Source organism: Hydra viridissima, unplaced genomic scaffold (genome assembly GCF_058129835.1).
Source record: "Hydra viridissima isolate aposymbiotic clone 2 unplaced genomic scaffold, HvirCarnegie_v1 scaffold_4, whole genome shotgun sequence".
Taxonomy (NCBI): Eukaryota; Metazoa; Cnidaria; class Hydrozoa; order Anthoathecata; family Hydridae; genus Hydra; species Hydra viridissima.
Window position 1 is genome coordinate 4,160,740 of NW_028324303.1, and position 25,531 is coordinate 4,186,270.

Sequence of the window (25,531 nt, forward strand, 5' to 3'; positions counted from 1 at the left end):
TACAGAATCTGAGAATTTAACTACCATCGATCTTATAGTATTAGGTGAAGTAGGAAGCCGGAAACCACTCTTTGAAAACAAGAACCGTAAATCTGAAGATGTGCAAAAACTATTAAATGTAAAGCCGAACATAGCATGCACTTCGCATTTTCTTTATCACTTTTTTTAAAATATTCCATATAGCTTTAATTTGCGACATGCTTAGTACTGTTGTATTAAAATCTTAATGTAAATAATTTTTAAAGACTTTTTAAAAAGTAGTTTTTAAAAGTATATTTTTTATAATTATGCACGCACGTTTTCAATTTCACGTTTTCAGCATACTCATTAACAAAAATTTCAACATACTCATTAGCGAAAATTTCAACATAATCATTAATTAAACAAAAAAAAATTTGAACGAGTTCGACCAATGTTTTGCTAAATAATTATTTATTTTTGAATGATTTTTTTATATTTATAGCTAAGAAAAATATTTTAATAGCTGAAGATAAATTTTTAAATGGATTTGTTTCGCAAATACATTAAACACTTTTAATTTGATATTTTTTTTGTCTTTTTAGTTTAAAAGAATTGACCTTTTTTGTTTAAAAGCAATAGTTTCAAAATCCCGCCAATCCCGCGGATCCCGCAGTAGTTTTTGCGGGATCTCGCATGCCTTAAATTTATGCGGGATCCCGCGGGATTGCGGGATCCCGCAATGCGGGATTGCAATCCCTAGTTGAAAAGAAAAAAAAACTTTAAAACTTTATGCTGTAAAAGTTTTAATTTCAAATTAAAATAAATTCAATGTTAAAACTAAAATAAATTTGATTTTAAATAAATACGTATAAATAATTTTGATGTCGTTTAGTAGATAATTTAGTTGTGAATAATCGCTAAATAAATTTTTAAAATCGGTAGATTCAAACTGCTTTATTTGAAACTGTTTTCTCTACGGCTCAGCTTCCTCCGTTTGTAGATTTGTAGATTCTTCTTGAGTTTCAAAGATGTTATTTTTCATTTAGGTATGCAAGACAACATTCTGAGCGCTGATGAATTGCTTTAAATTATCGTATGAAAAAAACAAACTTCTGCGCTATACTAAAAAATCATTACTTTTTCTAAATTTTTAATACTTTTTACCTATTTGTTTGGTGTTTTCGTTTGATTTTTTAGGTTTTCTTCTTCTTTTTCACTTTTTTTTTAATCTTACATTTGTAAGTGTAAGTTTAGTTGCCCTGATGTTTTTCATATGAAAAAAAGCATTTCAACTTCTACAAGTTGGGAATCAATGGAAAGGAACTCATTCAAACCCATCCAAAGACGTCGACATGGAAGTTATGATGACCCAAACGACAGCAAAAGACAATCAACTATCAGTTTCACAGTTTCTGATGGTAAAGAAGACCTCAAAAGGGTATGCAAAAAAACGTTTCTAGACATATTTGCTACTTGCTCCCAAAAGGTGATCCACTTGTGAATAGTTAAGTACAAACGTGGAGGGATAAAAAAGTTCAAGCATACTTTTCACGACTGGCAAATTGTTAAGGTGGTACACCAGGGAAAAAAATGAAACTGTGAAATATTATATAAAATTTATCTTTTTGATGAAAACTTATAATTATTTTTATTTAAAAAGATAAATATCAAAACTTATTAAAAATGCATAATGGCGGAAAAACGAACAACAAAAGCTGTATTTCAAAACATAATATCTTTATCTAGTGAAAAGATAATGGATTAAAAATCGATACAGTTATAAAACAACTTATTATATACCGTTTAACCCATGCATTTTGAAATTTTTTGAAAATTACTCTTTTTATCACGAATTTACTAAAAAAATTGAAAATTTTTGACTTCCTCTATAGATTTATAGTAATAACTTTTTATCTAACCAAATCCAAGAAAAACCCATGGGTCAACCGGAGCATCAATATTAAATAAACATTTCCTGAAAATTTCAGCTCATAAACATAAACTGTACTTAAGTTATCATGTTTTGAATTTTAAAAAACCCTAAAAAAACATTTATGCAAAAAAAAACAAGAAGTAAAAGAATAGATCATTTTGAAGTGTTAAAACTACTAAAAACCGCCAGCTACATAAAATTCTTTTTCTTATCCTGTTCAGCATCACGGGAAACCATTTTATTTGATCTTAAAGATTCTCTCCTACTTTTTCCTTCATTATTCGATTTTAAATTCATTCGTTTAACACAAGCAATACTTGCTAAAATTGATTTTTTACAAGTTACTGAACTGATTAAACCATAATACTTTAGTACATTTAAGACACCATTTGCACCATCATTGTAATGGATCACTGCTGAATGAATACCCATTTCAAGAACATTTTTCCCTACAAAGTTGTTTTTGGGTACACGAGACCATATCAAAGAGTTTAATGCTTCATTACCATTCTGAGTTTCACCATGCAGGCATTTTTTGAGTAACTCATCAGCTTTTAGGTCTTGGATAATAGGAAGAATTGCTATTGAAAAAACAAGTCCAAAATCACTTCCAAAACAAGTTAAAAACTTGTTGCTATGAGGTTGCTAGGGAGTTTTATATGATAATGGGGCTCAAGTAGGTCAAAGTTAAGCTATATATTTAAACAAGTATGTCGAAAGTTTTTTAAAAGTCAACTCAAAGGGTCAATCTTTCATAAAATTAAAAAAAAAAATCAAAAAAATTTTTTTTTGTCATTTTTCTTCCTGGTGTACCACCTTAAAAACCACATTAATAGCTTTCCCAGGAATGAAAGCCAAAACAGTCGTGCCAAATCTGAGAAAGAGTATTTAAGTCCGGATCTGAATATTAACAGAATGTACTTGGCTTAAAAAATTACAGAACCTGACACAACGATCTCGAACAAGTTTTACAACCTGTCAACTTTCATGCTTCAATTTTACCGACCTGTCAACTTTAATGCTTCAATTTTAGGAACCAAATTGCTTCGTGTTTAATACAAACTATTGATTCAGGACATTTAACTCTCAACAAACGGAACCTAACAGTTTGGAGTAAGTGGCAGGGCAACTTAAAAACCGGATACTTCTTTTCCTCTACATTTGGTTTATAGCAAATGGTACATTTAATATAGTTGAGCATAAACTTTAGTACCCTATTACTGTCTCAAGTATGTCAAGTTTTTAAGCGAAGAGTACAAATTGAAAAAATTATGACAAAAAGGAAGGACCTCCAAGCCATGATGCATTATTTGGATGAAGAAAATAGGTTGTATTTTGAAAAAATTTTAGATGCCTTTAACCGTTGGATTTTTTGTGTTAACTAAATATGGAGACCATTTCAATCATTTTTTATTTTTAAAACACCCATTTTTTATACTATCTTATATATTTGTTTAGAACATGAATAATCTTACGATTATTGTCAAATAAAAATTTAATAAAAATGTATTATTTTTATAAAAATGGGATAGCTTTTTTTTGATTTCCCAAAAAAAATATTTTGGCACATAGGTCACTTAGCCCCGACACGCCTCATTGCAAGAACGAAAATATTTATAAAAGTTCTTTTTAACAATTTGTTTATAAAGTCATAAAAAACTCATTTATTCAATATATCCCCCGTTTACTTGAATGACCGCTGCATTGGCAAGCCCAATTTAAAACGTCACGGTCTATAGATATTAGAGAATGTTGCTTCAATAACGGCTCTCAATGAATGACATTCGTTGTCTGAACTTCTCGGTGACTTTACTTAAGTCCAAAGGATTTAAATATGGGCTGTTGGAAGGCCAGATTATTTAGACTAAAACATGTCGACGTTCACCGACAGCTAATTTCTCACCAAGTGACTTGTGTGGACGCATGCACCGCACCACTGGAAAACATATAACCCTTCAGACAACGCAGTTTCTATCCACGGCTTTATTATATTTAAAAGAACACAAAAATAAACTTCTTTCATGGCATTTTCCCCTTTATTAAAAAAATGAGATGGCATGACATCATCATCACATGACATAAACCTTAACAAATGATCAGTCGCCGGAAATTTCGTTCTGGAAACAATGGGGACATCTTCAGGGTCGTGGCCAAGCCAGCAGTTTTTCTTTTAACTGGTTTTTGCGCCGACAGTAAAAATATATTTTTTTTCAGAAGACCGTCGTGTCATATGACTTGTTATGGAGATCCTCCTTAATGACTTGACCCTTATTAACAACCGACGATAATTTTTGAACCGACTGCCCTGGATCTTCAATATCCAGGTCCTGAACCCGTAAATAGACTTCAGGCGTCATGAAGACACGTTCGTTCAAATAAGTTTTCCTTGGTGGTGTTGTAGAACCCTCGTTGGACTCCTCTGACTCATTGTACTTCTTGATATTGTATAAAGTTGACCTCAGGTACCCGAAGAACCAAATGATATCTGTCGCTGAGTACCCAACGCGAGCACTTTCGATAATCGCAGCTTTTCGTACTTGGTTTCAACATGGCAACTGTTTTGATTTAAGACTGTTTAGTACATAGGTAGCATGTGGTATAGAACAGTGGGAACTTTAAATTGAATATTGTCCGATTTTTGGTACAGCACCGTTTTAACTAAATGATTTGAAACTATTTTTTGATTGAAACTTAATGCCCATAACTAGTATTAATAAGAATCCTGAACTACAAAAATGTAGCTAGAATAAAACATTTCCTTAGGACATTTCATTAGGATAAAACCGTTACGGAATTAACTACTGTGCTAGCGTTAGCCTGGGCTTTTTTTATTGCACTTCTTTTGAAAAAGCTCTTTTTAAATTCCGAGTTTTACAATATATCGTTAAGTTAAGGAAAACGGCTAAAAATATTAGAAATTCGAAAATAATATTTCTATTTAAAATTTTAAATACTTTACACATTGCACGAAATATTATCATCAGTAACAATAATAATAAAAAATAAAAAAAAGAAGGATATGAAAGAAAACGAAATAATAATTTACAGTATGACATTTTTAACATAATTTTTAATATCACCGTATTTCCTTCTCACAATCTTCAAATAAATTATTTTGATAAGATGGAAATAATTATGTTGCACACAAAAAAGGGATTATCTTAGATCTTTCCAAACAAACAAAATTACAAACTGCTGTGTTTCACAAAGTCTTTTCGATGGCCTCAAAAACTAACGCGACAGCAACTGCGCCAGGGTCTGGATAAAGCAGTCTTGATCTTGCAACATAGCTTGCTCTTCCAGCTCGCGGGTTCATTTCTACAGTATCGTTCGATCCCTTTCGCGAAACCTAAGAGTATTAACTATATAGTCTTTTTTTCGGGTTAGAGATACAAAACCTAAAGTAGCAATAAAAAAATTCGGCAATTAACAGGAATGCTAACCTCAGCAGCGCGCAGCATTGCTTCTTTTACGGTACCGGATGTAGCAGCAGATTTATTTAATGAGTTCCAAGCTGGGCAGAGTGCATCCAGCTATAACGAGGGTATAACTCATTATTAGACAAGTACAGACTTGTTCTCAGATCGTTCCTTTTTTAAATAACGATTAGCGGAAAGTATAATAAAGTCCACTAGGCGGACCACTCCTAAATATTTTTTTTAAATTAAAAAAAAAAAAAAAAAAAAAGAGCAATTTTTGCCAGATCAATCAACACAGAGCAGTGCACTGTGACGGACCTTTAGCTTCAGTCATGCTTAAAAAGGAATTACGTATAAAATATGTTAGAACTTTTTATTTTTTAAAAATTATGCTAATTTATAATTCTATCAAATTGGGGAAATTTTATAAAGTTATGCTTTTAACTACTTCTAATAAGATTCTTAAGTTTCTCAGCAGCTTCGAAAGTTCTAGGAAAAAAGCTTGATATCTATATGATTCTAAAATCAAATGCGTCCTTCTTCAGTCACTGAAGCTCTTAATTTTTAAGTTTGAATAATCATTTTAATCAGAGAGCAAATAATAAATAAACACGACTTATTTTTCCCATGATAACAAGTTGCTTACAAAGTCAACAGTTTTTGTCTTTTTGTTCAATCATGTGTCTTCACTAGGTCGGTTAACACAATAAATTAATATGTCAACACTATATGACGAGTGATTAAAGAAAGCCTATATTATTACTTAAATGCTATTGATTTCGAAGTGATATAAAAAAAAAAATTAAAACTTACCATGGTACGGTCTCCTTCTTCGGCACCACCATATCTATAAAGTGTTTTGAATAGTGTCAAAAAAGCGAAAAATTATAAATTTGAAAAAAAACAAAACAACAACAAAAAAATAATTTCACATGGTTTTAATTTGATTACTTTTTCATTAGTTCAATTCCGTTTTTAAAAGCAGATATAAAATCAATCATTTCACATCCATGACGCAGACCGCATGACATTCCCGTCATCAAAAGACTCAGTAACTAAAAAGATTGACTTTTAAAGTAAAAATCACATAAAAAATCAATGCAAAAAACAAACAAAAAAAACAAACTAAAGAAAAAAGCAAACTTTTCAACAACTTGTTATGAAACTTACAGCACCAGAAGAACCTCCCATATGGTTATCAAGTTCAATAGCAAGACTAGCAAAAAAATGACTCGGAGAATTAACAGGTAACATCACCTCATTTTCCGACGATAGTTTTTTGAGAATCGCTAAGAAAAAAACGAATAGTGTTCAATTTTTACAGAAAACCAGAACGTTGAAAAAAACAAGTAAAAGTGTTTAAGAAAGGGAGAAAGAAAAAAAAAAAAGACAAAAACCATTTGCTCCTTGTGCAAAAGTTGTTCCACTATCCCCATCTCCTCCGTGACGATCTAACTCATTCAACAAATCAATATTGTCCAACAAAACTCTGCAAGCAGCTACACAACTTCGCATTAATTGAACACCTGTAAAAAATACAAAACAACATATTTAACACTTTTTGATAACAAGACGATGAGAAAATCTGAGGCCACAAGATATTAACAATCCAAAAATGCAGTTTTTTAAAACTTGATTAGTTTTGATTGATCACACCCAAGGTCAAAAACAAATAGTCAAATTCAAATAAAACAACATATCAGTAAATTATGAATAAAATATTCTGAGTGATAAACTTATATAAATAGTTTGATAAAATTTTACACTTAAAAATATATCATACACGTAAATTATAAACAAAATGTAAATTTATACAAATATGATTGTTATTTTACTTCACTACTATTTTCATATTTTGTAAGTTTTCAATTTATGCATAAATACACTGATTATCTTTAAGTATGAAGTCTACAATACCAATGCCATTAGGCTTCTCAAGAAATTCTTCTCTTTTAATACACTGTATGCTTGTATAGTCAAGTTCTAAATCTGTATTTACAATTCCACTCTTAGGCCAAGCTGCAGCATCAGTTGTCAAATCTAAGTTTAAAAATATTGTTTTTAGTGAGGGATTTAAAGTTTGAACTGCAAACTTTTAACTCTATGTAAAAGTGCATTGTACAAAACTAAGTTACTTAAAACCTCATAAAAAAATATTCACAAAGTCAATTCATTGGCCTAATATAAACCACAAAATAATTGTACCTATATACTTTAAACGTTCTGGAGAAGATATCATAACTGTTAAAGAAACACCAGCCATATCTAGGGATGTTACAAAACTACCAACATAACTTCGAACTACTGAAATGCCGAGTGACTCTAAAATATAAAAGTTCAGTAAGAAAAAAAAAAATTAATTTTTTAACCAGTATGTCCTAAACATATTTAAAAAAACATCCTTTGAATTACCTAGGTATCTAAATGCCTCCTTAGTCACAATAGATAACTCCAGGTTTGATAGGGTTCCGAGGTTGTTGACAATAAGAATTACATGAACTCCTTGAGATATTGAAGAAAACAAACAAATCATGATATTATTCTTCTCAAATAATAATGCATTCTTGATTAACGGATTACTAATACCTTCAGTAAATCCTTGTATAAATCCCCCATTTTTCATATGATCAATCATTTTTTTAACCAGAGCATGCGCTGACTCCAACTAAAATTATTAACCAGATGGTAAAACACCTATACTACATATAAACTATAAACATTTTGAACTTTCGTAACTTTTTTCTCTGAAAACAAAATCTATAAAGTTATCAGTAACAACTTGATAAAATTTTTATCGAATATAAATTTCAATTATATATATTTTTTAGCACCTTGATTTGTGCAACACCAGCTTCACCATGTATACCTTATAAAAAAAGAAAACAATGACTGCTGCGAACAATTTATTATCAGAAAAAAATTAAAACATAAGAGTCACAATCAAAAGCACCAAGCTTATTTAGCAAAAGAGAACAAGATAAAAAAACAAAAAAACCTTACATAAAATAAATGAAAGTAATCATGAAAAGTTTTTTTGAGAATGTAGGAACAAATGTTTCATTTATTTGAACCGCTTCAAAAAGTTAAGACAAGGTTCTGAAAACTTTGCCATGAAGAATAAGTGATAGATTTAAAATAAAACCTTTTTTTTTTTTCTTTTTTCATTAAAATAACTTTAAACTTGTTATAATAATAAGTTTAAAACCTGAGATATTCTTTAAAAAAATATAATGCTAACATCAGAATACTTTTATATCTTTTTAAATGCTAACTATAAAAAATTTGGGCTTCTACTATCATGAGCTCTTACTATTGCTCTTATCACAAAGATGCTGCATCTGTTACAGATATCTGGAACTAAAGGACCTTTTAATTTCATTAACAAGGTCATCAAGATATCAGCACCATTACCAACAAGGAAACAGGGATTACTATTGACATCGCTTACTACACAGTTAAACTCATTAAAAACAATTACTAAACAATTGTTTAACAGGAAAGTTTACAAAATTTAAGTTAAAAAGTTTTTGGTATTAAAAATTGGGTTTAAATAGGTGATAATGCTTACCTAAACCAAACTCAACAACATCATTCCCTATGACAAAATTGCATGGTTTTCCCGGTATTGAACAAGAAGACAAACTAATACTTATAGTTCCTGCATAAATACAAAAAAGACAAGTCAATAAATGTATCTTATAAAAACTTATAGAAAGTAAGTTTCAACCAATTAAGTTCTGATTGGTAAGAAATAGTCATACCCATTTCTTGAACTGAAGTCTTCAAAAAATGACATATTTCTTCCATACTTTTGCCTTCCTCAGCCATTGCACCAGCTATCTTTAAAAAGAAATTTTCGATAATCTTTTTTATTTGAACTTTTTATTTGAATACTTCAATATAAACTCGTTGTAAAAAGGAAAAAAAAAAAAGTGTCACATTACTGCTTTTTGAAACCTAAAAAAAAATTATAATCTTTCAAAAAAAATGGATATGCAAAATTTTGTAAATCTAATTTTGCACAAAGTTGTAACAACAGATGGTGCAAGTTTTGATGTTTGCAGTAACTTTGAGGTAAAATTGTCTCCTAAACTCTGAAGAAAATAAGTTGAAGCTGTTTGGCTTTGATTACATAGAAATTACCTACATTCTTCTAACAAAATCTAAAACTTTTTATGATGTTATTTACAAACATGAACATCACTCCTAATATTTAGATGGCTATACTGTCAACTGGTCAACATGCAGTCAAGTAAGCGTAGTTTGCAATGGATTGAAGAATCTAAAATACAATTAAGACAAAATCTAATGAAGTAAACTATAGAATTATTTAATTTTTATTGTATTTTTAAAACAAATAAATATTGTTGCCAAATGTGAAGAAAAATTGTTAACAATTTGTTTTCAAGTCTATTGTGGTACTAATTTACAGATTTTAAATCCACCTCCTCTTAAAAAATACCTTGTGCATTAAAATGGTTCCACAAAGTCCTCTTCTTCCTGCACTTTTATTTGGACTCGATAGGGCACAATCTTCCCCAACAACAATCATGTCAATATTGATTCCCTCAGATTTGGCTAACTCCACAGCCCTACCAAAATTAAGGCGATCACCTAAACAAAATTCAGTTTTGCTAAAATTTGACAAAAAAAAGTTCAAAAAAAAAAAGAACAATATTTTTTAACCAATAATATATAATTTGTTTATAATTCCAAAATCATCTTAAATAATGTTTATAATGTTATATTTTATACAATAATGGTAGTATAAAATACTCTGTTAGGGTAAAGAATTATATCATATACCTTCTATATTCAAAACAATGATTGAATTACAAAAACTAAAATGTTGAATTTAAAAGTTTAATATCGTTGAAGGGGATATAGTTTGAGAAACTTAAAAGTATGAACAAAAAACATTAACTTTTTAGTACGGAGAAATTATGTTTTTATTCAATAAATTACTTGCCTGTGTAATTTTTTACAATCAATAGTACACCTGCATCACTTGCACAAACTTTTATTGCATTTAGTACAGCAGAAGATGTTGGTGAAGCAAATATCTCACCACAAACTACTGCAGTAAGCATTCCTTTTCCAATATAACCAACATGTGCAGGCTCATGACCAGAACCACCTCCTGAGAAATTGAAATAGTTGGAAAAACAATTTTAATAATTAGAAAAACAATTATATAAAATGCTTAAAAACAAATAACAAATATTTCAAAATAAGCACTGAAAAAAAAAAAAAAAAAAAAAAAAAAATAATCGTAGAATGTATTGTAGAATATAGTTTTCAGAAAAGTAGACATACATAGTAGATGCTTAAAAGTTCTTAACTAGCAATTTATTTAAAACATAAACATGATTTAATTGAAAAATGAACAAAGATCTAAGAGAGCACAAAAAAGAATGAGCACATATATATAAAAGGATATAAACAATATAAAGAATGTTCACCTAAATCATATTGTCAGTACTATTAGATTTTTAAGTGGTCAAAAATAATTATTTCTCACCTGCTATAAGAGCAACCTTTTCTTGCATTTTAAACGTGTTTAAATCATTTCTAACAAGCACTTGTGCTCCTTTTAACAGCTTTACACTGGCATTTGACAGCACAAATCCTTCCAAACAATCTGCAACACATGTTAATGGGTTGTTTACAAGTTTCTTTGCAACTCTACCTGCATCCATATCAATCGGTACAAAATGTAAGATAATTTCGTTGACAGCTTATGTGCAAATTAATTACTTAAGATAAAAAATTTGATAATCACATTTCTCAATAAAGATTGGAAAATTCAAAAAACTACAGTTCCCTAAACAGCATAAATTTAATGGCTATATTTTTATTTCATCAAAACTACTGCAACTTAGTGTAAATTCTTAAAAAAGAACTTAAAATCTCACAAAAAATTACATTATGGTTTTCTTTAGGAGATTTTTATAAACTTACACGGTTATCGTATTAAAAAAAGATTAAAAATAACTCCATGATAATTTTATTCAGAATCTGAATCAGTAAAATTTGATATGTTATCTTTACTTATTGATACAACTTTTTCTATTCTAACAATTTGAGCACATAATTCTAAAACAGAAGAGAGCAAACTGCATTTACTTTTAAATGATTCATACAGATGTATTGAATTAGAAGCAACTAATTTACCAGTGAGACCATCTACAGCAGTATGTTTTTCATCTAAATTGGGAATAATTTCAGAACTTAAATAAAAAGATTTGGAAACTAAATGACCTGAGTTAGAAATAAGAATGTTAGGAACCTCAATTAAAGATTCTGCAACAATTTTTATATATTCACTATTGAACTCATTGTGCAACATTAACAAATACTTTGCTAATTTCAATTCAAATGATCCACAAGCTGGTACCAGATAACATTTCTCATCAGAATGGAACATTGAAATAAGTGACCGGATAAAGTTCTTCAGAACATATGCATACTCATAACAAACACCTTCTGATAAACTGCATAAAAGTACTTGAATATATTTATCACCATCAGTAGGTGGCCCAAGGTGACTACAACAATAGCGACCCAACACACATGACCGAAACCAATCTGCTTTACCGATAATGCTTGTTGTGTTATCTATGTTAAACACATCATATAAGCCAGACAAAATAGATATTTTATATAACTTTGATAAGCGTTTTAAGTCACATGCTTGTGTATATGATACATAGACAATATCTGACAGTTCTATCAACATTTGCAAAGATTTAGGAAGGCCAGCTTCAAAAAATACAACTTGAATATTATTTTGCTTTAAAACGAAAATAACCTTTTGAAAAAAACTATTCTTTTCAATTTCTCGCATTTCAACAGTATATTTTTCACTCAAATGTGTTTCCAAATTATCTAATTTTGCACGTCTCAATTCACCAGATATTAAAATAAAAAGACATTTTGTAAGATTGACTTGCTTTGGAACACTTTCTCTCTGTACAACCATACCTTCAACACATTGTGATTGCATAAGTGAAGTGCCACATACAGGGATGCAAATACCATCAAAGTTGTCTAATAAAAATATTAAACCTGTCCTACTGAATTCAAAAACTTTGAAGATATCCTGACAAATTTTAAATAAACATTCGCATGTTTCTCTATTAAACTTTCCTGCAATGAAAGATTTGAAGATGCCACTTAAAAGGTTTGATAAAACATCTTCACCAGTTGAGACCATTAGTAATCCTCCATGAAATGAGAAAGCGCACATCATTTCAAAAGAAAATCTATTTCTCATTTGTAGTAAGCATTGAGATATCTCAGATAGCATTTCTCTTTTCTTAAAAAAGTTTTGCTTTAGTACACCACAAAAAGATTTGATTAAGTGAGCCAAAAGAATAAGAAAACTCTTTGCTGAGTCACCAAAATTTAAAACAAACTTTTCAGCAGAACTTTTAATTATTGTACCGATTGGATGAGACATACTTATATGTTGAAGTATTGAACACCCGTTACTAGTTAGCAATAATGTACCAGTATTTGATTTTAACAACACTTCTTTCCCACATGGTCCGATAGAAAGTTCTAAAAGATAGCGCAATTCTTGCAGAATATCATTAGCTGAAAAAATTCCAATATCCATCTAAAAAATAATTAAGACAGTTAAAAAATTTTCTATCTGTTAAATAAAAGTTATTAACTCAACAGATTATAACGAAGAATAACCCATTTTATTAGGCATCTTAACCTTTACTTTTACAAAGTTTTTAGGGTAAATTGTAAAAATAGGGTGTTACCAAACTTTCTGATCAAGCATTGCTATGAGGTCTTTAATTAACCTACTCTTAACAGAAAATATAAAAAAGTAACTTCTTATTGAAGCAAAACATTGCGATTCCAATCGCTTTACTACACTACTAGATTCCACTAAAATCTAATGAAGGGGAAATGTGCTATAAAAATGAAGAGAAAACATGCTTCAAAAATATAGAGAGTAAAAAACAATTTGTCAAATTTCACAAAACATTTTTTTCTTAAACAGGTAAAGCTGTATTTGTTTTTTTTTAGCCACAGAAAATAATTTGAATATTATCTCTTTTCTTGGGCTCATGCAGAATATATATATAACAACTGAATGTTGTGACCCACAAATTTCAAATTATTGGATGGTAAAAGTAGCATTTTCTAAAGACTTTGAAAAAATTGTTATGAACTGGGAAAAAATAAAAATTGAATAAATTAACACCCAACTATGTTATATACTTTTTATCTAAATTTATTTTCTAGTTTGGTTATAGTTTTAGCGCAAGTACATAAAATATCGTACTCTAAGGAAAAATTAATTACAAGCTTATATGCAACAGCAATAATTACAATTTGTATGTAACAGTAATACATTTTTAAAGTTTTAATTTGAAAAATTACAACTTAATTCAACAAATAGATTAATGCTTTATAAAATCTATCATTTTAAATTTTAACTTACAAAAACACTCTAAGGGGAAATGTTATCAATTAACATGTAAGAAAAGATAATTTTGTAACATCTATGAAACTTAATTTTGTAGAAAGAAATATAAGAATTCAATAAAACATAAAAAAAAAAAAAGAACAGCAAGTCACAAAAAAAAAAAAAAAAAAAAAAAAAAAAAAAAAAAAAAAAAAAAAAAAAAAAAAAAAAAAAAAAAAAAAAAAATAGAGATAGAGCTTTGAGACATCTCCTTCATAACATTAATAATAAATGAAATCATTTTTACTTTTTGCATTTTCATAATTTATAATTAACAATAATTAAAATAAACCACATGCCACAAGCATCCATAAAAAAACATTCAAATCTCAATAACTTTTAACTTTTGATCAAACTCAAACAGCTGGATACTTAATTGATTGAGCTTATGCTTAAAACATAAGATTAAAATACCTATATAGCACTGGAAAAAAGAGCATGTGTTTACCAAATTGAAACAAAAAAATTATTACAAGCTTTGGAATATTAAAAATACAAAGCTGTCTTAACTATTTTTTAAGTAAAAATGTATATATAACAAATATGCTGATCAAAAAACTAAAGCATCAACAGATAAGATTCTAAGAAAAACACACTTTTGAGCTTATTTTAGCAAGCTATGTAATGTTTATAATAAGTATGGTTAGAGAGTAAACTAATGAGAGAGTTATACAAATAGGTACTGCAAGACATTAATACTTATAATTTCACATAAATATATTTATCTATATATAATATATTATATATAATAATTATATTTAAAAAAATATGCAATATTACCATAGCATCATAAAAGAAAAATCCTTTAAATAACATACAAAGCCTTAAGACTGCTATTGTAAATTTAAAAGAAATCATATAAAATAGCTGTATAAAAACTACAAAACTGTCTTCTTTCTATAAACTCAAATCAAAAACATTTTTTCACATTTTAGGGGAAAATGCCTCAAGATTAGTTTTTTTCTCTCTTTTAATAAGAAGTTTGGAGAAAATTATTTGTTATTAAACTCTTTTTTCTTAATGCAAAAATAAAACAAGAAAATTACTCTGCAATCACAATAAATTTCTCTCAAGTATATCAGAGCATAAAAACTGAATTTTAGTTACTTCACAGAAGTAAGAGATATCATGTAAGATATGATTATAAGATATAACTATTGATCAAACCTTTTGATTCAGCTGCAACATTCTGAACATCAAAATAACAGAACATATTGCACTTTAACAACTTTTCATGACACAATAAGCTTTAATGAGGAAACTTATTGATAGTTTATAATGTTCCATTAATTTAAGCAAATCCTTTTACATTTAAAAACTAAAAACCAAATTAAAAATTAAGCTTACATCAAAGTTTTTCCAAGTAAAAGACATCTTTGATTTTTAGGAACACAGTCACATTCATTTAACTGAAGTGACCATGAGTTGAGAAAAACTTAGGTAAATAATCTATACATAAAATATCTTATTGTGCTAGTGTTACTTGCTAAAGAAAACAATGGTGTAACATCAATAATTATTCAATTATTACAAATTACATATAAGACCACACACAATATATTAAGAATTAAACATCAACAAGCAACAAAAAACAAAGATTAATTTAAAGCAGGATTTCCAATATCCTCCATATTATTTGTATTTCCAGATGGGACACTTAAATTTTTAAATGAATTTCTCAGTCTTTTTCCATATATGTTTTTACCTTCAATTAAAGGAGGCATTATACTACGCATATTAGGACTAGATGGAAGTTCACGAGAAGTGTTAAAGCTATCATATTCATGAACAGAGCCATAAGAATGCACAACTTTGCGCATCAACGACTTTTCATTAACACTTCGCATTAAATGAGATGGACTCCCAAAGTTTGGAATGTCTGGCAAGCTAAAAGACAAACTTTTTAAATTAAACGTAGTTTAAAGGCAACTTCTACACAAGATACAATAATACAATTCTGAATCTTAAACTGTTTTAAAGCAAATACTTTTCAAAAAACATGCTTTAACTAAATTAAACTTTTGAAAACACAGGGCAAACTTAATAACTGTAATAATCTAGTTAGCTTTTATAACTCAGTTTTCTTTTAAAGATTTAATCATCAGATAACTTTCAAAAATATTTTTAAAAAGTTTCAAAAACTAAATAAAAAGATTCTTTATTGAGAATGTTTTACTTAACCTTTCAGTGAAAAAGCATTGGTATCTTATAATTACTATTATAAATACATAGATATATGTATAATTATATGGCATGTTAATATATTGACATATGCACTTGCAAAGTAGTAAGCACAAGATAGTATTTATTTATTTAGAATAGCAATTACTTAAATGCAAATTTTGAGATTTTCTTTAACTTAAACTTTATATGAGCACCATAAAATAAAAATGAATTACTAATTGTCTCTTCTTATAAAGTAATAAAAACACACCTCCCAGGCATTCCTGTTTGAGGTGGTGTGTATGCAACAGAAAGTTCATCATCAGAATCATAACGATTGGGATTGTCGAAGAAATAAGATTTAGCGTGATGATAACTTTCAGATATTGTGGTTGAGGGAGGCTAAAAATATAATATATATAACTATTATAATTATAAGAATTTACTTCTGAGATTTAGGAGTTCAATAACAAAAAAAAAAAAAAAAAACAAAAAAAAACTAAGACAAAAATACAGATATATTTTTCAAAATAAAGTCAGCTGGAATTTAGAAACTAAATATATATATATTTAGTCTGTATATATTGCCCACACTCATAGCAGCACCATTTAAGCTTAGGATAGCAATAAATTTTCTCAACTTATTGATAAAAATGTAATGATAACTTCTTGATTTTCAATTGGATTGTCAACATAAGTAGCCTTCTATGATGAAACATTTTACTGTTGGAGTTCCTTTCCTTATATATAAAGTAGAGACAAGCTCTTTTACTATTAAACTAGAGTAGAGTTATCAATTATAAAACTCTTGCAAGATTGTTTGATGACAACATAATTGGTATTAAAACTTTTTCCAATATATCAGAGATATTGTTTTTCCTTTAGCATTATATTTTAACTATATTTTAACTTAGTTTTATTGCAACCACTTAGAATTTATTAGTTAATCTAACAGCCATAAATGCAAAAATAAACTTAAAATTAAATATCCTTTTTCACCAAAATTTCACTTTTAACTTAAAAATGAAAGTTATTGTGTCTTTTAAGTTGTCAAAAGCTTTTTTTATGCAATAAAGAAATGGTTGTTAGCGATTCACAAAAAGAGGATAAAATAACTATTCCAGAAATTCAACAAATGCTCAAAATGTTAATTGTTCAAATATTTTTTTGAAACATAATCTAAAACAATTAGAAAAACAATATTCATGATTAAATTAGTGGAACTTACAGCTACACCATCAGGCTGCCTTACTCTAAAGAACCAAACAGTTACAAAGGTTGGTAGCAGTTCCCACACCAATAATACTATCCCAAAGGATAAAAAAGCATAGTTTGCAGTCATGTGAAGAATTGAACCATGTAATCCAACTTCTCCCTAAAAATAAAAAATCTTTTTCTTATTTAACTTTGTTTAAAACTTGAAGAGCTACAACATAAGACAACTACAAAGAAATATCCTATCAGAGATTATCAGCATTTTCTTTTAAAATTTATCTGCACTAAAAAAATAACCTGGTCTGAAACATTAATCCATCCATAGTTAAAGTTTGGGACAGTGACAGGTGACACAGCAATTATGTTATAAACAGCACGTGAAATATAAAGTAGTGCAATTAATGTACACACAGATATTGCTTGGCAAAAAGAGACACCCTAAATTGTAAATAAGATAAAAAATTATAAATCTAATGGAACTACCATTTGTAAAAGTTTTAAAAGATAATTTTATCAAAAAACATAAAACAAAGCTTTAAAATTTGCTATGCAACTACCTGGCCTTCAAGTAACATTTTAGCAGAACTTTGCCTTGTTAACTAAAACAAAAAAAATAAAAATAAAAAAATAAAATATAAAAATCAGAAAATAAAAATGTTTTCATAACTCAAAAGTAAAAAAAACTAAACTACCTTTATAATGCAATAGCATAATACAAGAGCAGCAAATAGGAAAATGCAATAGTCAACTATTACACGGAACAGAGTTATTTTTTGCTGGTAAGTTGCTTCTGGATTATGATTGTATAAGATTGAACTTGAAACATTAGTAGATAAAAAGATAACATTTGATAAAACTACAGCTATAGCAATCTTCCGTCTAAAAAGATAATCAAATGAAATATCAAACCAGATTTCAACAACAAAAAATATTTTGAAGCCTAAATAAAAAGAAAAAACAAAAAACAAGCATGTTGAATAAGATTAGCTTTATATTTAGAGCCATTTAATGTCTACTTTTTTCAGGATCATTACCTTGAAACAAAACAAGGGGTTTACTTTTTTTTAATCTTCCTGAGAGAAATATCTATTTGTGCAAATTAAAAGTATTTGGCTTGAGAGATACCAAAATACCAACACCACCCTGTTTTATAAGAGGTGCACCTTTCAGATAACTATTTTCATCAATTTACATCCTTAAGGGGTGTTTTAAAAACAAAAAACAACTTCCTTAAACTTAATAGTAAAATTTAATTATTTTAAAAACGTTTTTTACATATTACTTTATCAATGAAAACAATTTTGGCACCAAGAGGTTCTTGATTTGTTTACTAGGTCTTTTATCTGCATAAATCATTGAAAAATGTCTATTTTGCTGTTGCATACCAATGGAAGTAGAAGAAAATTTATCTTCTAAAGCAACATCATTCATCAAGGTGTGAAACTTCTTAAAAAAGATTTGATTTTAATTTCTTCTAATATTTTGTCCCAGGTTTCTTTTACCCAATCAGAAAATGTTGATAAAAGGGCTTTTCATGATGCCACCAGCTATAAAAGTTTCTTCTCCATAAGTAATCCAGGGTATCTATTTTTGCTGTAGCTTGAATTGTTTATTTAAACAATAATTAAGCAGTTCCAAACCTTTCTAATCCATAAATTATTTATGGATTAGAAAGGTTTGGAACTGCTTAACTGTTGTTTAAATAGTAGTTGCATTTTAATAAATATATGTAACAAAGATGAACATACAAGTAGTTTGACCAGCCAATTTGTTTTGCTCACCCATCCTTTAGTGTGAAAACAAATTTTCACACTAAAGGACGGATGAGTAAAATAGGTGCTAATTATTAGCACCTGTTTTACTCACCATGGAGCAGCTTCACAGTATTACTATCACTAATTAGCACTTAATTTACTAACCAACACTTTAACAGTTTATACTAAAAATTTGCCCAGCACTGCTAAGATTTTGCGAATAAAAATATTTTAGTAATATATTTGGTCTAGAAATTAATTCGTGCGGTTTTTAATTGAAAATTGAGGGTTTATTTCAAAAACTAAATGGATGAATACATTAATGAAAATAGTGTCCATCGCTAGTCACTACTTTTGCCCATCTTTCCGGCAATTTATGAATTCCGTATTGAAAAAATGCTTCATCCTTAGAAGCGATCCAATCAGAGACCCGTTTTTCGATATTTTCTGAAGAAGTGAAGCGCTATCCAATCAAATCGTTATTCATGCAATCAAACAAGTGGTAGTCAGAAGGAGCAATGTCCGGAGAATACGGCGGGTGGGGTTACGCTTCCCATCCGACATTTTCCAAATAGTTTTTGACAGGTTTTGCGACATGTGGTCGAGCGTTATCATGCTGAAAAATGAGTTTATCATGTCTGTTACCCCAATCTGGTCGTTTTATGACCAGAACTTCTTTCAAATGCATTAAATGTCATCGATAACGTTCTCCATTAATAGTTTCACCAGGTGTCAGAAGCTCATGGTACACCATACCTTTCATATCCCACTATATACAAAGCATCCTTTGCACAGTGAATATTCTGTTTGGGTTGTGATGGACCTGGTTCACCTGGCTTTACCCTGGCCTTTTTTCGTTTAGGATTCTCGTAATAAATCCATTTCTCATCACCAGTAACGATTCGATGCGAATATCCCTTTCTTTTCTGCCTTTCAAGCAGCAATTCACAAATGGTCTTTCTTCTTTCCACGTCTCTGTCTTTCAATTCATGTGGAACCCAATGAGACATTTTTTGAATCATACCCATGGCTTTGAGGCGTCTGGAAACTGTTGATTGTTCAACTCCTAACAATTTTGCAAGGTCCTCTTGCGTTTGACAAGAATCCTGATCGAGCAATGCTGCCAATTCTGCATCTTCAAATTTTTTCAGCTGTCCTGGTTGCTCTTGGTCTTCCAAACAAAAATCACCACTTTTGAACCGTGCAAACCACTTCTGACACAATCGCTCAGCTAGAGCATGGTCACCATAAACTTCAACCAAAAAATGATGACTTTCGGTAGCACTTTTCTTCATGTTAAAGTAATGAAGAAGAATCCCCCGCAAAAACACTTTATCAGCAACAAAAATCGACATTATCAGTTAAATTAAAAATAGTGTTATTTACACTTAAATCAAATGATTTATAATGAAAATGATGCGCAATAACAGTGATCTTTGCACGCATGCGTGACTAAACGAAACGCTGAGACAATAAGCTAGTTTTGTAATCCCTTGTCAAACCGCACGAATTAATTCCTAGACCAAATACTAAAAACTGACAAATAAAAAAAATATGAGGAAAATTCTAAAACCTTTTAAATAACCATATAATTTAGAAAGTTAGAAAAAAAACAAAAAAAAGAAAGGACATACCGAAGGGAAACAAATTTAGTGGGATTCACAACTTTAACAACTACCTGAATAAAGAAAGAAAATTACTCTAATATTGATAATAGTGGAATCATTAAATGAATATTGTTTGAATCATCATCATCATCATCATCATCATCATCATCATCATCATCATCATCATCATCATCATCATCATCATCATCATCATCATCATCATCATCATCATCATCATCATCATCATCATCATCATCATCATCATCATCATCATCATCATCATCATCATCATCATCATCATCATCATCATCATCATCATCATCATCATCATCATCATCATCATCATCATCATCATCATCATCATCATGTTTTAAATTTGATACAACTCAATATGAGAAAATACTTCTTCTTTGCTTTCTATCTAAAAACCTCACTTAAAAAGATTCAATTAAGCAATTAAAGTACTTTACAAATAAGTAATTCCTTATATTGAAAGTGGAGTAAGGTTTATATCAACATCAAGTTTTTTAATGATCATGATGTAATTATCAGTTTAATTAGTGAATTGCTCTCCACATATCCCTTTTTCTTTTTATTATATTCTAATAGCAGTGTATTTTTTTTGTTTTAAATACAGGGTCTTTTCAAGAGTGTTGTCAACTAGTAAAGTAGTAACCAGTCCTCAAGATTTTACACCATGTCAACTCAGCAAATTTTTCAAACTTTTTAAAATATCAGTATACAACAAATTTAACAAACTCTTTTAAAATATTGCTCAGTTGTTTTATTGTTTGTGCATCATACAATTTTTTAAACTAAATTTCTCAGCTGGGAATTTTGTAATTCAAGAGACTTGTTTTCAATGTTTACTTATTACTTTTACTGTTGATAATTGGAAGTATACAATTCATCAATGACCTATTTGTTCTACTGTTGACTAATTGAGAGATGTTGATGAGGTATTTCTTAATAAGTATGAGGGTGCTCAAGACATTTTTTATTCAATTGTTCTTTGTTTAACATAATAACTATCCAATTTTATTGATACAATTTGTAATTTATTGCAAGATTTGACTTCTTTTGTATATATAGAAATGCAAAAATTGACAATTAAACTGACATTTTATTGGATGATTTTACAGAGAACTGCAATTTTGTAAATTATAAATTGCATCAAAACTAAAATGCCACAGATAAAGGATATTTTTTAAATGGGTGTGCATGCAAAAACCAAAAAAATTGACACAATAGATGTGAGTCTAAAGAGATAGTTAGAAATACAGAAAATGGAGCTTTTGTTAATGCTTGAACTTTGTGTATGACACTTTTAAGATATTTTAAATAGATGATTTTCTTATCAATTTATACCACTATTAACAATAAAACTGGGAATGAGAATGTCAATTAAGACAATACGTTAAATTTCACAGAACTAATGCTACCTGTATGTATAACAATGACTGGTGGGTTGGGTTAGTGGAGAATAGGAATGATGAAATGCAAGGAAATAACATTACATACATGAAACTTTTTTTGAAATTTTTCTTTCTAAAATGCAGTGATATTTAGAATTCATTTGAGCTAGCTGAAAAGTAGTGATACTAAATTTCAAATACTTCAATAAATTGGTTGCAGCATCTGCTTAACAGCATCAACTTAAATATGTCATTTTAGATTGCTAATGTTTTAGTGATCTAACATTATACATTTAAGTTATTCTTGGATGCTACAGTTAAAGTGAAACACTGATAAAAATAGTATTAGGCATTATCATGTTAAAACTTACTTTAGTAAATATACTATTATCAACACATTTTGCTAAGCTAGTTACTTCATTAAATTTAATGTAAGTGTATGACAAAAACTTACTAAAAATAATACTATATTCCTAAATTATTTAAATACTGCAACTTCCTTCTAAGCAACAGAACTTAGTATTGAAATAAAAAAAATTATAAAAACTTACTAGTAAAAAATAGAAGACTAGAATGCTTAACATGTTGTACTGCAAGTAAATAGGTAAAGCAAATAACAACCATTGATAGAATGTGTGAAGTTGATTCAGTAATCCACTATTTTGAAAATAAAAGGAAAATAATGTTGTTCGCAAACCAGCCCAGATTAAACAGGTAAATAAGAAAAATGTTTGATAAGATAAGCGGCGATGCTTGTAGTATAGTATAAGCAGCAGTTGAGATAAAATTAACAAGAAGACTAGTCCATAGAGAACAGTGAATGAAATAGTCAAGCCCAAATGTACTTTTGTAGACAAACCAGGCCCAATTGTAGCTGGGAACGCAGAAGCATGCATTTTCTTGACAAAAATGAAATTTGATTAACTTTTATTTTGGTCCAATTTTTCAAAAATTGAAATGGACATTAAATGAAATCAAAAATTGAAATGGACACTAAATGAAATCAAACTTAAAAGAAATAAATACTCCTCATATTTAAAAATTACAAACTCTAGTTCTATATATTATGCTGAAGTTTACATATTACATTTAAATTTAAAGATGTATATAATTAATGAAAGTATTTTAACTTAAAATTAGATGTTTGATAACATGCATGCATATATAGATGCATCTTACATGCATAATACATGCATACATACATACATACACACACATACATACATACATACATACATACATACATACATACATACATACATACATACATACATACATACATACATACATACATACATACATACATACATACATACATACATACATACATACATACATACATACATACATACATACATACATACATACATACATACATACATACATACATACATACATATACACATACACATACACACAAGTTATTTGTTGTTTGTTATTTGGTGCTATTCAAAGTTGACGTAAGCGTTGATTTATTTTTTCTAATAATTCACGATCAGAATATTTTGACCGGTATTTAATAACACCAACGGAGGGGTACTTGTAAGTTAATTCGTTCACTAAGATGTATTTATAAAAAGTTTGTTAATTAGAGTTGCATGCCTTTACTTAATTAAAATGAACTTCTATGAAAATAATAAAACACTTTTCGCTTTTTTGAGTGCTTTATAAGCATATTCCATTCCCAATATATCTTCGCGATGCTGCAATAAAATAGACTCAAGTCAAACATCTGCATTGGAGACTTCCAACGAAACGAAAGTTCTGAAGATAGTTTTTTTACACACCCTTAAAAAGTTTAGTTTCGTCGGAACTCTCTAATGTACACATCTAATATTAATATTACTCTGAGTTGAACTGATAAAAAAAATAAGCTTATTTACCAAAAAAATAATACATTTGTTGTTCTAAGTTCATATCAAGCATTTGGGATTTGCAATTTTTCAATTATATACGGCCTAATTTTTCTTGCCATAGGAGAAAATTAGCAAAAGCATACTTCTTTTAAAGCGTTACGCATCCCCATTTCTAAAGCTATAAGATTGTGTGTTATCATACTTTAACGAATAACAAATCAAATAACTACAAGTAGCCCTATAGTTGATTCGTTATTACCAAGCTATTACTAAAAAAAAAAACCCGTTGTATCAGGGTGAATAAGAAGTAGCTATATGGTTTCTTGATTTAAGAAATGTTATTGCACCATATTCAGATCTCAAATTAAGCCAATCTGACACAAGAACAACAGGTCTTTTTGGATTGTTCTCTATTTTAAAAAAATTATCATGTTCTTTATCTGTGGCTAAAAATGTTTGGTAGTCAGACACATTTGGTATAATGCTATCACCAGTAAGTCTTAATAGTAGTTTCTTGCGTCTCATGGTAACTTTAACTGGGTATACTTGGGAAAGAAGGAGAAACTTGTTAAAAAACGTTAATTTTATCGTTTCTGTCTCAAGTTACCGCTACTGTCTGAAGTATACCCAGTTGACGGTATCATTTTGATTGTTGTTCTATTATTACCGAACATTACTTGACACATGCATGCATGAAGCTAAATTATAATGAAAATTTGTGAAACATCTTAAAACTGGCTTAAAACGAGTCATAGCAAACAAAGTGATGAGGGTACAGATGAAATAAAATGGAATAGTTAAGACTAGTAGACTTTGAATATAATAAAGCGCTGGCTGAGAGAGTTTGCTAGTTCCTTTTGAACATTTGTTCATATCATTGTTCCTGTTTATTGTTAAGTTGTTTATATTTCAAGGTATTTCATGGAACTCGCCTAGTTTGAGCGAAACACGTAGCCACCAATAAAATAGTGCTTCCTAACAAAAGGCTTCTAAAACTTTTATATCCAATATTCTAAGTTTTTATTCACAACTAACCCACTTAGAACAAGAAATGGACGTGAAACTTCCTTCGGCGATATAGATTGGTACACAAGCATTGTTTTTTTTCTAACTTTGACTGAAAGTTAAATATAAAATCATTTAATGTTTCAACTAAAAATATAAATTTAACGTCATGTTTTTTCTTTAACTGTATTTGAAGAAACTAATTTTTCATAGCTTTTGTTAAACGTTTTGGAAAGTTTACGATAAATTTACCGTTAATTGGCTCTTAATTGACAAAATATGTTCTCGCGTTGCATAGGTTTTTTGAACATCTGGATAATAACAATAACAATAATCCGGATACTGGACGTCAAATGCCACCTGTAATTTTTAATGTTTTCACAGTTTTACTGGTGCAATTCTTTGAAATTAACAACCTTGATATTTCTGTTGATGATCCCGGAGCCACTTGTAATATCTATTATCTATCACTTAGTTGCCTGGCTCAAATTTTCAAATTCTATCAAAATCTTAAAATTTTGATGAGTAGTAATAATTTGTAAACTTGTTAGTGATATGGTTTAGAGAGAAATAGTTTTCTTTTATGTAGGGGACGAACAGGCAAAAAAAGGATAGGCCGGGCGTAAAGAATATTTGGTCTAGTTCACCACAGAATCGATTGAAAATCACAAATGTAATTTTACTTGGTGCGTCACACTAAAAGGGTGGCCGACAG

At 29.1% G+C, this 25,531-nt stretch overlaps 3 protein-coding genes across 5 annotated transcripts; all 3 read right to left on the reverse strand.

Annotated features, from left to right (window-relative positions):
• Positions 1-4,803: 4,803 nt before the first annotated feature.
• LOC145182806 (triokinase/FMN cyclase-like) lies at positions 4,804-11,111 on the reverse strand. 2 transcript variants are annotated; one of them, XM_090086017.1, is made up of 16 exons: positions 10,835-11,111; positions 10,283-10,453; positions 9,776-9,927; positions 9,075-9,153; positions 8,882-8,971; positions 8,145-8,179; positions 7,900-7,978; positions 7,726-7,815; positions 7,519-7,635; positions 7,231-7,353; positions 6,711-6,839; positions 6,484-6,602; positions 6,265-6,368; positions 6,127-6,160; positions 5,338-5,427; positions 4,804-5,243 (listed from the first exon to the last, which is right to left on the reverse strand). In XM_090086017.1, exons 1-16 carry the CDS (start codon positions 11,010-11,012, stop codon positions 5,097-5,099), a joined length of 1,737 nt encoding a protein of 578 aa, XP_089942143.1. In that variant the 5' UTR covers positions 11,013-11,111; the 3' UTR covers positions 4,804-5,096. The 2 variants fall into 2 exon arrangements, with proteins under 2 accessions (XP_089942143.1, XP_089942144.1); XM_090086018.1 differs by lacking the exons at positions 9,776-9,927; positions 10,283-10,453; positions 10,835-11,111 and adding an exon at positions 9,457-9,587.
• Positions 11,112-11,315: 204 nt separating this feature from the next.
• LOC145183274 (uncharacterized) lies at positions 11,316-13,967 on the reverse strand. 2 transcript variants are annotated; one of them, XM_090086019.1, is made up of 2 exons: positions 11,603-13,952; positions 11,316-11,520 (listed from the first exon to the last, which is right to left on the reverse strand). In XM_090086019.1, exons 1-2 carry the CDS (start codon positions 12,932-12,934, stop codon positions 11,500-11,502), a joined length of 1,353 nt encoding a protein of 450 aa, XP_089942145.1. In that variant the 5' UTR covers positions 12,935-13,952; the 3' UTR covers positions 11,316-11,499. The 2 variants fall into 2 exon arrangements, with proteins under 2 accessions (XP_089942145.1, XP_079914733.2); XM_080058607.2 differs by having other exon boundaries at positions 11,316-13,967.
• A 1,338-nt stretch (positions 13,968-15,305) lies between these two features.
• On the reverse strand, positions 15,306-23,718 carry LOC145183377 (G protein-coupled receptor 137Ba-like). Its single transcript, XM_090086024.1, has 8 exons — positions 22,507-23,718; positions 20,568-20,611; positions 17,872-18,058; positions 17,737-17,778; positions 17,477-17,617; positions 17,193-17,339; positions 16,236-16,366; positions 15,306-15,688 (listed from the first exon to the last, which is right to left on the reverse strand). Exons 1-8 carry the CDS (start codon positions 22,849-22,851, stop codon positions 15,400-15,402), a joined length of 1,326 nt encoding a protein of 441 aa, XP_089942150.1. The 5' UTR covers positions 22,852-23,718; the 3' UTR covers positions 15,306-15,399.
• Between the last annotated feature and the right edge of the window lie 1,813 nt (positions 23,719-25,531).